At 37.1% G+C, this 14,053-nt stretch overlaps 1 protein-coding gene across 1 annotated transcript in view; it reads left to right on the plus strand.

Moving 5' to 3' along the window:
* Itgb8 (integrin subunit beta 8) overlaps nt 1–14,053 on the plus strand; it is a 96,226-nt gene that overhangs the window by 58,529 nt on the left and 23,644 nt on the right. The window contains exons 4-7 of the mRNA XM_038337934.1: nt 2,478–2,724; nt 4,156–4,321; nt 4,708–4,866; nt 13,365–13,460. Of these exons, the coding sequence (XP_038193862.1) occupies nt 2,478–2,724; nt 4,156–4,321; nt 4,708–4,866; nt 13,365–13,460 (668 nt within the window). The remainder of the gene's footprint in view (nt 1–2,477; nt 2,725–4,155; nt 4,322–4,707; nt 4,867–13,364; nt 13,461–14,053) is intronic.

Below are 14,053 nucleotides of genomic sequence, written 5' to 3' on the forward strand. Positions count from 1 at the left end.
ATTCACCAAGAGAAAAATATCTTGTAACTAATGCATAGGGCCTTTAGCAATATGCCCAAGTCAGTTGTCAGAAAAAAAACCCAACTACACAATTTATATACTTCTTAACTGTTGACCCATGTGTCAAGCCCTTCTGTATGAAGCACACTCTCCAGTTGTGCTCTTTTCTCTCTCTATAAGCCCTGTGTACTATTTTCTCCCACATTTAATTCTCCACTTAAATTAGTATTGATACTTGTCAGTACAGACCCAAAAGCTGAAGAGTAAATGCTCCCTGGAGGCAGCCCAGCTCCTAAAGAGGAGCAGAGAATGGGTTAGGCTGGGAATCACTTACCCCACTTTTCCTTCCAAACTTCTGGGATGCAGAACACAGAGCATTTCACTCACAGGGCTCCCTACTCAGGCAGGAAATCGGAAATGAATGAACACCTTTCCTTTTCTATATTTGTTCTTATCTGCCAGTAAAGCATTTTGATAGGATGGATAGTTCAGCTTGAATAACATTGGAATTGTAAAAGAATTTAAAGGAAAATAAGGAGTAATTCACTGATTAGGTAAATATTTTATTAAGTGTATCATTCTACTGACTATGTGGATATACAAATTGTAATTTATTTTATAAAATATTTCGCAGTTGAAACGTTCCCCATGGATGAACAGTTAATGATTTGGAATGATTTGAGTTATTTTGAATGGAGAAATTCACAAATTTTAAGTGGGTGACTTTTCCCAGGATATCTTAAATGCACTCCTAAAATCTGAAGGGTCTAGGTGAATGACCCAAGTTCTGTATCAAATCATAATGTGGCCAAGAACTAAATAACCTGAACTATAAACAGTAAAGGTGCCTTTGGGATACTCTTTGTTATGGGGGTGACTGTCTCTTCCAATACTGTTACTTTGCTAAAGGCCAAAACCCGGCCTCTGTGATTTAATATATTTATACATTTACTGAACCCCACCATGTGTTGAACTAATAATCTACACACCTTCAACACAGCATGGTTCTCTGTTCTATCCCACTGTTGCCCCCACTAACCAAAAGGGAGGAGTTCATTAGCTGATTCACAATGTGTACTCATCATCTCAAAGAGCTTCATGTACTATCAACTACCAAAGGATTCACATTCCATAGATAAAGTCACCATACCTCAAAAGAGCGAATTAACATCTACATTTAATAAAATGTTATTTTTAAAAGACATCTTTCACATTTGCCTCAGACCATTCCCTGAACACAGCCACTTGAACCTTTTTTCAGATAGAATGATACTTATTGTTTTGTAGTGTGCTTTTCTGTCTCTGAAGTGATGGACAATTCATGTTATATAAGTGATTCCTCCTACATTTGTATTGAGTTGGCCTATTTTTTGTTTGTATATTGTCTCTAGAATTAACAGAAATGTATTGTTATAGCTTAGCTCTGAAATGTCCCTCATGGGTCCTGTGTTTGAACACTTGGCCCCCAACTTCTGACATTGTTTTGGAAGGATATGGCTGGGGGAGTTGTGTACAATTATAGGCCTTTGAGAGCTGGATACAACCTTGATTCCTGCTGTAGCACTCTGCTTCCTGATCTGTTGAAGGGAGAGAAGGCCTGCATTTGTTACAAAGAGCGGGACCCTTTGTTGGACCCAAACCACCCGGCTAGCTTACACATGAAATAATCACACAGAAACTGTATTCATTAAATTACTGCCTGGCCTATTATCTCTAGCCTCTTATTTGCTATCTCTCACCTCTTGATTTAACCCATTTCTACCAATCTTTGTAACACCACGAGGTTTTGGCTTACTGGGAAAGATTCTAACCAGCGTCAGTCTCAGGCAGGGGCTTCATGGTGTCTGCCTTTCTGTCCTTCCCAGCATTCAGTTCTGTCTACTCTGCCTACCTAATTTCTGACCTAGCAAAAGGCCAAGGCAGTTTCTTTATTCAACCAGTGAAAGCATCACATAGAAGAATCTCTTACACCACTGATCTACAAAGATGAGAAAATGTGAGTCATCAAGCTACTGCCACCCCAACTACCATGGTGTATCCTCTGATCTGTGAGCCCAGACAACTCTATTTTGCTTAAGTTGAGTCTATCTAGTACTGGATCGTAGAGGTAAGATAAGTAACTTGAGGATGTGTAAACTTAGGATAACTGTGCTGCAAACTAAAGTATCATTGCAAGTCACAAAGATGGCTCAGTGGCTACAGGGGTTTGTCACACCTGACCATCCTAGACTTCAATCTCTGGGGTCCACAGGGGAAAAGCACAGAACTGATTCTGATTTCTGCAAGACATCATCTGACCTCAACACATATGTTGTCGTAAGTGTGCTCATACACACACACAAACACACACTTCTATACACACACACACACACACATGCATACATTCACATGCCAAATGCAATTGAAAATGTCACTTACTTATTGACATCTAAGATGTAGAAATGAAGAATATATGATGTTTTTCTTTTTTGAATTAGGAGCTGAAGCTAATTTTATGCTAAAAATTCGTCCTCTGAAGAAATATCCCGTGGATCTTTATTATCTGGTTGATGTGTCAGCATCAATGCACAATAATATAGAAAAATTGAATTCCATTGGAAATGATTTATCTAGAAAAATGGCTTTTTTCTCCCGTGACTTCCGTCTTGGTTTTGGCTCCTATGTGGATAAAACTGTCTCACCTTACATTAGCATCCACCCAGAGAGGATCCACAATCAGTGCAGGTAGCTGATGTTTCCTGTGGAGAATATTAAAAGAATCATTTGTCTAAAAATCTTATGTTGATTGTTCTTATAAACTTAACCATGTTTCAAAATATTGTCTTATTAAATAAAAGTTAAAAGTATTTGAGGAGGATCCTATTTCTCTATGGAAAAGTTTGCTTGTAGCTTTGTTTTTTAGTTATATTTCTTCAAATATTGTTCATTCACTTTTTATCAAACAAAAAAACCCTTTCCTATTATTGGTAACCCTGGGTGAATTTCCAACAATGAGGCTGATGTGCATATAAATACCTCTGGAAATTCGATATGCCTCTTTTGTAATTGCTCCAGATTTATTGAATTTGGATTTGACACATTTTAGAGTATTATCACTGCAATGCTACACTGACACCTTACTGTATTGGGATGGTATATATTTATGTTGTTAATGATATAACCAACTGCCGCAAAGACCAGGGATCAACAAATAAGAATTTGTTTCTAAACAGCACTTGCCTCCTCAAGGGGAAAAAAAAAAAAACTGACTTTAAGCATGTGAGTTTTGATTTATTGTCACCTGATAAGTTTTCAGAGAATAACTTTTTAGATCTTTTTTTCCATAAATCATTTTCTTTAAAGATATTCTCTGCTTCTCTAAACTGTTCCAATCATTTCACTCTACATGTTTCAACAAAAGTGGTTACTATTAATCACACAAAGTAGGATTGGTTTATCTTTTACAAGACTTTGAAAAATCTTCTAATTGCTATATTTACCATCCATTGTGGTTTTCTGAGGTCAGGTGTTACTTTGTTTCTCAGACTGACCCTGAAATCATGAATCCTACTGCCTCTGCCTCCTGAGTACTTGGGCTACATTATGCCCAGTTTAAATAATCTTAGAGGAGAGCTTGCCTGAAGACTGGGACTCTTTCTGAGATACAGGAGGGTTTATCAAAGTAATTCTCATACACTTTACTGTCCACTAATAATTCCACAACAAACATCATTTTCAAAATTAGTTTGGTATCTTTTTAAAAATAAAAAAAATTAAAACATTATTTCAGCTGAATTCACAAACTATCTTCCTGGATGTGTTTATCATCTGCTCCAGGGCCAACTGTGACAGGAAATTACTACAAATCCTTAAGTTCCTTTTTAAAAATTTAGGGTTTATTAGCATACTGAAGTGTTTCATTGTCCTGTAATTATGAAACACATGAATCTTCTTTATTTTTGAACATCAAATTTACAATTCTATTTTCTGCTCACAAACATGTTTCACCAACATTGAACTCCTTAACCTTAAAAATTTTTATGTTGTAAAAATTTCTCTACACCTCCAAGAAAATCCCCTTCCTTTTATATAACAACATAATCTGACTGTGAGTAGCAGTTTGAAAAATTTAAGGAAGCAGAGAAAATTAGATTTTTCACTTTTTTACCCACACAGTGATTACAATTTAGACTGTATGCCTCCCCATGGATACATCCATGTGCTATCCCTGACAGAAAACATCACTGAATTTGAAAAAGCAGTCCACAGACAAAAGATCTCTGGGAACATAGATACTCCCGAAGGAGGTTTTGATGCCATGCTTCAAGCTGCTGTCTGTGAGGTAAGAAGTTTTGCATGCTGAAATGTAGCAGAAGCTATAAGAGTTTTATGTTCTAGTTGGTTCATGAAGTAGAAACAGCAAGGACAAATACATTTTTTTAAAAAATCTCATTTACCACCACTATTAGGATTCATTTTGGTATATGCTTGGGTAGAAGGGGCCAATCAGGAGATACTATTTGCTTCTACAAGCCTCAAGAAAATGCCAGAAAGAGCCTGTTATCCCATTCCCATCATGTTATCTGGATCTGGTTTATTTGTCCTCTAGTGAGGGAGTAAACAAATACATGGGCATGCTATTTTAGAGCCTTACTAATGTTTGTAACTGGCAAGAGCACATTGAGATCCATGTCATTGTACAAGATCTAATTACATGTTTATTTTAAGAGTCATATTGGATGGCGAAAAGAAGCTAAAAGATTGCTGTTGGTGATGACAGACCAGACATCGCATCTTGCTCTTGATAGCAAATTGGCAGGCATAGTGGTGCCAAATGACGGAAACTGCCATTTGAAAAACAATGTCTACATCAAATCGACAATCATGGTAATGTAGCAACAGCTTCTTCCTAGCTATGTTGACTCCTTGGGCTAAAATCTAAGTTTAAATTGCCAATTCAGACATTCTAGTTCCAGGAAGTTGCCAGATATAGATATAGACATAGACATAGACATAGACATAGACATAGACATAGACATAGACATAGACATAGAACTAAGACGGACCAGGAATCAACACCTATGGAGCAGTACAGTACAATTACTGATCAAGAAAGTTGATGACTAAAAGACATTTCCATCGTCTAGTAGCTCATTCTTTGACAGGCTACTAGGAATGGTAGAATTTTTGAAATAAGGTGATACAAGAGCTTATTTTCATGTGATTCAAAGACCTTGAAAAGAAAGAAAAACATGACTTTGTTTTGTAAAAATAAGCTAGTTCTTTGAGGTTGGTATCTATAAATAGAATAAGAAGTGTTAAAAATGGAATTGATCTAAGGAATCTTCAGAATACAGTACTAAATAAGCTAAACGAAGGTCATGGGGAAAGTGTAAACAAGGCAGGCTTTGTGTACTCACCCCACTCATCCTCCCTCTGCAGCACATCTCTGTGTAAGACTGCTCCTTAGGCGAAGCCTGTCGGAATTGCTTCCTAGAGGTTAGCATCATATTTGAATCATGTATTTAAATACAAACTGTTATTACTACATCTTCCGAGGCATTCGCTAATTGTAGATATTTTTTAAAGTGAACAACAAAGTATCATTTGTGTCTGATGTTGACAGCTATTTACTTTCAAATATTTTGAACAAAACTGGCAAATTTCTCATTGCCTAGTACCACATAAATCAGACATGGTACTTGAAAGTCCAGCATTCATGAGGTGGGGACAAGAGGATCAGAAATTCAATATTATCCTCAGCTATACAGCAAGTTTAAGACCAACCTGGGCACATCAGACTCTCTTTCAAATAATATAATAAAACGAAATAATAAACTATAATAAATTAATTCAATCTTTAGCACATTTGAAATTCAGGCTTTGGAATAACTCCAGGGGCATCTTTCTCTTTGCTAATCCTATCCCATGCAGCTCTATTCACTTCTTGTTACTCATGTCTTATCTAGCTTTCTTTCTACTTGACTTCATTTAATCTAGGATAGAGGACTAATGTGCTCCTTTAAAATGGAAGAGGAGACAGGAGGAGCTACTTTATTTTGAGACAGAGGGAAGTTTTTAAAAGGAGAAATGAGAATGGTATGATTCCCAAGTCCTGTTATTCTTTTGAAGTCTTGCCAAGTAACTGACATCATCTCTTCATTAGTAAATTTGAAAGGATGTTGTGGCTCATCCAGAGATGAATCTTTGAGCAAAATAAAATGCTGTCACGATATTAGACCTAGGTTATATTTTTAAAAACTTGTAGGGATAAGTTATAATTTTGAATATAATTTTTGTAGGATTTTAAGCCCCAATTGAGTTGTTGTGATATGGGGGAAACAGGCAATGCATCATGCCCTTCTTTTGTGTTCCTGGCCATTATTCCAGTTGTGTAGAGGAATGACTTTTATACATGTCATTCCTGTGATTTATTGGGTATATAAAAGAGAAGTGCATTTGATAATAATTCATTGGCTGAAAACCTTTGCAAACACTTTGCACACAGCATGGAATTTGTCATTACAAGTCTGTATGATAGTAACCATTATTGTTCTTTTACTAGCAAAAATACCACAGTTGGAAATGCTAAGCTAAATCTGTATGGGTTAAATCTTCATGGCTGGAAGCTACTAAAGTAAAGGACTGTGGATCTGGGACCCAGTGCATTTCAATCTGTATTCCTGACCACCTTGTCAATGTATCTCAACCAAAAGAAGAAATAGGGAAATGGTTTTCTTGGTATTTACACTGTGGTCTTTACCTACAGAATGAACCTAGATACCTTCGTTTTATCTGAATTATAAAAGAAGATTTGGGTAATTTCTCTCTAGGCTGTTGGCACTGATGGTACACTATTAAGTAAATCTACTTTCTAATGTTTTTTTTTTCCCATTACACTAAATGCCATAATAAAACCTGAGTACTAACCTACTGTTTCAGTCTGCCCAACAATAATGTCAACTTAAAGTATGCCATTCTCTCCAAAAGGACAGAGGTTCATACACTGTTGATGATGGAAAAGATACATTAATACTTAAGGCATAGAAGTCCATTCTGTTTCCCCACCCAGCTTTTCCAAATTACTCGACCTCATTCGGAGCCTTCCCAATGATCCCACCCTTTGCAAGGGCCAAGCATTATACAAAGATCTTCCAGCAAAATGAAAGTAGATCAAGGAGCACGTATGTGAGACACTGAGTGAACCTGGCCAATGGGCAGTTCTGATGCTGGTGTAACTCTCAGCCCTGAACACACAAATGCAAATAAATTCACTCGTGTCTTCTGTGCACACTTGTTGTCCCACGCTCCGCACAGTTTTCATGCACCCCACCATTAGCCAGTGATTCTTCACTTTCGCATGCCTCTTCGGAACTTTCTACCACTGGTTCCAGCTGCCATTCCTCTTGCTGAAGGCACAGCAGGAGAGAGTATCTGCTCACTGGGTCAGAATATTAGATGGCTGATGTAGAACTGCTGACGGCCATTCACGTTTACTGCAGACTTAGGCTTCTCTTCCTAGAAGTATATTCAACTCTCTCTTTTTCCTCTCACTCAACTTTGCTTTACATGTACTGCACTTGTAGTCTGCCATCTGTGAAGATTTTTTCTCGTCAGGAAGTACATTTAAAGTTGTTTTATAATTGCCAATGAGGAAAGCAAGGGTAAGAACATACTTGATTATTTTAATTTATAGCTTCGCTACATGAGTTACCAGGCTTTTATGAATTACTGATTTGGGAGGTGATGTATGCTGTGAATATGTTATGCTGCCATTGGTTAATTAAAAAGCTGCTTCTGTCAATGACTTAACAGAATATAGCCAGGCTTGAAGAGACAGACTCAACAGAACCTTGCCAGTAAGTCACAGCCACACGGTGATACACAGATTAATAGAAATACATTAATTTAAGATGTAAGAGCTTGCTAGAAATATGCTAGAGTCATTGGCCCAGCAGTGTTGTAATTAGTACAGTTTCTGTGTGAATATTTCTGGTGAAGGCAGCCAAGAATGAACAAACAGCCTCCAACAACAAATTACTACATTTACTTCAGTGCTCTTTTTTATTGAAATAGATTTTCTCTAGTAGTTTTAAAGTCTAGAAAGATATTTATTGACATCAGACAATTCCATTTGAGCACTGATTTGTAATCTTTCAGTAAAGATATTTGTTAGTTATTTTTTCTGCTCTTGATTAAGAAATGGGCTCTTCAGTGTCAGGTGTTCAGCATCCTTTCACTTATCGCTGTGTGTCCTGAATGCACTCATAACAATACTTATTCTCTAGCACTCTTAAATACTTCTAGAAGGCTGGGAGCCTGTGTGTAGTTCTAACAAATATTGTTGCATCTTGGGTTTTTTTTTTTTTAATTAAAAAAACACTTGGTAGCAGTTGACTATACTATTTGCTTTAAACTGCAAGCATGCTGAGAATATATCTGCAGTTATTTTATGAAACCAAATTTGAATGTTCTACATGTTCTCAGAAAAGTACCCAGGAAATAATCTCTGCAAATAATACCTAACCGAACTTACTCTTAACTGAAAGCAAATGGCACATGCAGAAATCACCTACCCCAGGATCACAGGAACCTGGTTCTGTTTCTGTAGAAACTCTGGAAAGGAATTCAACTAATGTCTAAAAATTCATCTCAAGAACATTTCAATTTCATTTACAATTTGATGAAACAAACTATATTGCTTAAATTAAATATTTGGGTTAAAACATTTAAGCAGGAACACTTCTGCTTCCATTCTCTTTGAAAAGCTTACAAAGATTGTGAGTCCTTGCCTTTCTTCACCAAGTAGAGCTTAGTGACTACAGTCTACACCATCTGGGGCAGAGGAGACAGATTCAAGCACTCCAGGAGCCAGGGAAACAGAGTTAGTGAGTGAGGCAGACCCACCAAAGCACAGGGAGAGCATGCCTACAGTTGACTGATAGCAGTCTTTTATTTAAAATGTCTTTTACTAAGTAGTCCTTTTGTGCATGACCCTTTACTTTTTGGAAGCACAACCTCACAGCCCAGAACTAGGGATAATGCTTTTCTTCTCTTGGGTAAATAAGATCACAGTCAGAAGCTGAACATAATCCTACTCTACTCCAAGGAAGATCCTACAGTAGATGCCAGTCAGTGAGACATCAAGACCTAGGCGACTTCTCACATTGGCATGGGCTTAGTAATTACAAGATCCTGAAGAAAACCTTTTTACTCAGTAGTCCATTTATGTGAAAGGGTATCAATGTAATTCTCAGAAATATTAATTAGTGTTTATATATGACTTAATCACATAGAAACAGGACCCCAGATAGCGTAAAACTGTGTCCTGGTCACATAGTGTGTTAATCACCATCCCTTCTCTATGATATCTATCTCAGATGATCTGCTTGTAAAGAGGTAGGATTTAATTTGAATCACAGTTTGGAAGGTTGTGGTCCATGAAACTCTGTTCCCATTGCATTGGGACCATAGAGGTACAGCTGCTTACCTTGTGCCCAGTGAGCAAAAGAGGCCAAGAGTCTCCTCCCAGGGCATGCCTCTGTGGCCTGAATAATTTGAATAAACCCCACCAGTCAATTGTTCCACTGTCACCTCCTAGATTCACAGTGTGTGGACCAGGCTTCCACCGTGTGGGCTGCTGAGGTCCATCAAAGGTCCACACTGAGTGCAGGGTTGGGAGATGTAGCCCCAACATCATTGCTCTGTCCAGACCACTGGTCCTGGACTCTTTCTGGGATATTTCACTTTTAAGAGGACATTTCCATGCCAAAGACATTTTAGCTATCATGGCAGGGGAAAAAGGTGTCACCCTTTAGTGAGTAGCCAGACACTATGCTCACATCTTCTATTGCATAGGGCACTCTGTACAGAAATATATATATATATATATATATATATATATATATATATATATATTCTGCCCAACCTGCCCTAGGCCATTACTAGGATCTACCAAGTTCTTCAAACCCAGGCTGTTGAGACAGAAGCAGACAAACATATCTTTCAAGTTTTTATCCAAGTACATTTTCAATATCACCCTGTTTCTGCTTCATTCCTCTCAAACATAAACTCACTAAAAAGTAAAGTTTTCAATACCTTATTACAGTTCTAGATACTACAAACTCTAACTTATCATAACCTCTTAATTTTACTTAGAAGAAGAGACTCTTTAGCAATTTCTTTGTCTCCCTGGATGTGCATATTTTTATAATTCAACTGTACTTCCTGAATCTTTGACTGAAAGTGTTCCCATCAATTTCTCTTCTATCCTGACCATTATAAATCAGTTCCCACAGACTGAATCACTTCTGATAGTGATGCTTCTGGCATGTTCCTTCCCTTCTCTCCTTTGCCTCTGAACTATACCTTATCTCCATTAATTATTTTCAGAGTTTAGAGAAGCAATATAATAATGGGTTAGTTAGAGGGAGGAGGGATATGTGCTAGAGCTGAGGAGTCATGACATCACCAAGACAGGGCACCTGGCTAGAGAAGGAGTGCATTCTCCTGCTAGCTGGAAAAAGAACATAGAAGATAAAATGCTCAAAAGATAGTGTGCTTCATGGAGGAGAGGTGAGAAAGCTTCAGGAATGGCCATTAATCCACAGCCACTTGTCAACAGTGGTTTATTTAAACACGTGTTAGAAATTTATAATCTAAAAAAAAAATCTGCCTCAAGGTACTTGGGATTTTTCTTTTAAAATGGATTTCTCTCTAGAGGCAAAAAATGTTCTTTTAAACTTAGTCCGATGAAAGTTCTCAGTGATCGTCTGACTAGCTAAAGTGAATGTTCTAGATTTGAATTTTGTTTAAATTCGGCTAACATGACTTCCTCTTTGTAGATGAGAAAAGAAATTTCAAAGGCTCTTAAAGCTGCTCATATTTTTGACTGTTCTTTAAATATTGACTTTGTGTGGATTAAGTATAAACTGGTTAAAAACATATGGGCTAATTTTTCTTATTTTAAATGAAATGTTTTAAAGGTAAGAAGAGTGAGTGTTTGGCAAGCTGTTACTATTTTTGTCAAAGAAAAATATTTTAAAAGTAACTGTTGCTATTAAAATAATATTCCCAATGTATCTGCGTTTTCTTTACTTCTTAATTACTCCCTGTAACTTAACTGGTGTTACACAAACTGCCACAAATCTATTTTAAGGTCATGTATTTTATTTAAGGAACAAGAATTGGGATTTGGCTTGAAGAATTTATACTTAGGGAATAGTTTTGTATTACTTCAAAATTACATTCCTAAAAATTGCTCTGGGCACAATGTTTTACATGCAAACTCATGTATTAATACTTTTCAGGCGTTTTCATGAATTGGGCTCATATCACATTTAATGCAACTAATAAATGCAGGTTGAGTCCAGGACCTCATATGCATATGCTCTAACCCTGAGCACATCTACTGCCTAGCAGAATTTTTAAAAACAAGGCTGTATCTGTCCAGATGCATACATTTAAAATACAGGCTGCAGAACATTGGCTGTAAATAAGACTAGTTAATTCAGGTTTATTACTAGTTTCACATAGTTTTCATATTACAGAGATGTTAACTAAGTTAGATTAGCATTGTTAGGTGCAAATTTGTATGGTGATTTGAAGGAAAATGGCCTGCAAAAGGAATGGCGCTATTAGGAGATGTGGCCTTGTAGTAGGTGTGGTTTTGGTGGAAGAAGTGTGTCACTGTGGAAATGGACTTTGAGGTCTCACATATGCTCGAACTATGCCCCGTGTGACAGCCTACTTCCTTTTGCCTGCAAGTCAAAATGTAGGACACTCAGCTACTTCTATAGTACCAGTGTCTGCCTGGATGCCACCATGTCACACCATGATAATGGACTAAACCTTTGAAAATGTAAGTCACCCCAATTGAATGTTTTTCCTTTTTAAGAGTTGCTGTGGTCATGGTGTCTCTTCACAACAATAGAAACTCTAATTAAGATACCTGGTAAACTATAGAACAACTTGATCTTGACCTACATGAAGCTAGGTAGACTCAGTCACACAACCCTTTTACTCCTACAATTAGGCACCAATGAATAGTCAGAGGCCACAACAAGTAGAGTCTGACATCATCCCTCTGGGGATGTTTAATTATGATTCTGTTGCTTGAAACCATCAATTTAACTCCTAGATAAACATTTATGGAAAGAAATAACCCCAGCACTGCACCTTACTATGTAACAGTGAATAGAAGCTTTTGTAGCTGTTAACAAGGAGGACAAGGTGGAGGGCATTGCTGAGAATCTTTTGTGCTCTAGGCAAGAACCCGACCACTGCATTGCATTCCCATCCTTGCACTAAGCTGTATTTCCTTTCCTCACTCATCACTACCTTTCTGGGTTTTCTTCTCTTTGTTTCTTTCTTTCTTTTCTTTTTTTCTTTCTTTCTTTTTTTTTTTTTTTTGGTTTTTCAAAACAGGGTTTCTCTGTAGCTTTGGAGCCTTTCCTGGAACTCACTCTTGTAGAACTCAAACTCACAGAAATCTGCCTGCTTCTGCCTCCCGAATGCTGGGATTAAAGGAGTGTGCCACTACTGCCCAGCATTCCTAGCTTTCTAACAACCACCACACACAAAAAAGCTACATTTAGCTTTTCACATTCTATTTACCAAAGTAAAATGGCTCCTAGTATATTGTACAACCAAAAAAAAGCATAACAATAAATTAAAAATTATTAATATTCATTGTACATAAGAAGTAAAAGTAGAAATCCTGCAGTGTCATTAACTTTGAATCCCTTTAGAATACCACTTTCTAATTTCATGTACTATTGTCATCTTTCTAATTACCCGCATATGTTAGAGGATAGAACCGAGAGTTTCTGTTATCCCAGTGAAAGCCACAGGGTTTTCAACATCTAAAGTGTTTATATATTCTATGTCAAATGTCAAATCAAATGTTCATATGCACACACATATATATACAAATGTGTGTATACACGACATATATGTGCATACACAATTAATCTGTATAAAGAAATATATATTTTTATTGTTCTGCACTTCAAAACTTTCTGAGTTTCACCTCAGAATTCACTGTCACTTGCATGGCTCTACTTGTGAGTATTGTACTCTTTCAGCTACATGATTTTCATTTCAACATTAACTTAACAAGGTTCTGATTCTCAATTTATTGTGTGAATTTGACTATCCTTACTTTTTTTAAGTTGTAGATTTTGATGGAGCTCTGCTTGCAAGACACCCTGACTTCATGAATATTGGTGTTGCATTTGCAAAGAGTTTAAATGTTCCGTGACTGACATAAGCAAGAACATATGCTGTTGTTATTCTAAGTCACTTGCTTTCTCTGTACTCAAAGTCTGGAGATGTGTGAGGCTTTGTTGCTGAACTTCACTCCCTTGTTTCATTGTCCATTACAGGAACATCCGTCACTAGGCCAACTTTCTGAAAAGTTAATAGACAACAACATCAATGTCATTTTTGCAGTTCAAGGAAAGCAGTTTCATTGGTACAAGGTATGTTCTTGCCTGCAACATCAAAGTTAAAATGCTTGGGTTGGTGGTTGTAGTGAGGCAGTTTTCAGAAGCAGGGATGGAGGTTCTGGAATTCTGATACACTCTGTAAATTTAATAATGTCTCAAGATAAACTTTATAATATCTTATCTTAGTGTTCAGGGGCAAATTCCATCTAAGTCTGTGACACTCTGAGACCATCGCCTGTGGGCTTTGAAAGCTGTATGTAAACTATACTCAATACACAAGGACATGGCCAGACAACTAAGCTAGTACTGAGATAACAATAATGGAAAACCTCCATCAGATGAGGAGTATTTCATTCTCCAACTCTTTCCCTTCCATGGCTGAAGTCCTGTTTGCACCATGGCTCATGGCCACGTCTTTAAAATATGCTAAGACTACACTACACCAACTGTCTGCTTTTTATAATTTTTTTGGAGAACTTCATACATAATCACTGTATTTATATTATTTCTTCCCCCTCCCTTTCCCTCTTCAACTCCCCACATGCCCCCAACTCCTCCTCAAATTAATAGCATCTTATTAATGCTAAATATATACATATATATATGAATATATACTTAATAGATAC

The sequence above is a fragment of the Arvicola amphibius genome, chromosome 7 (assembly GCF_903992535.2).
Source record: "Arvicola amphibius chromosome 7, mArvAmp1.2, whole genome shotgun sequence".
NCBI lineage: Eukaryota > Metazoa > Chordata > Mammalia > Rodentia > Cricetidae > Arvicola > Arvicola amphibius.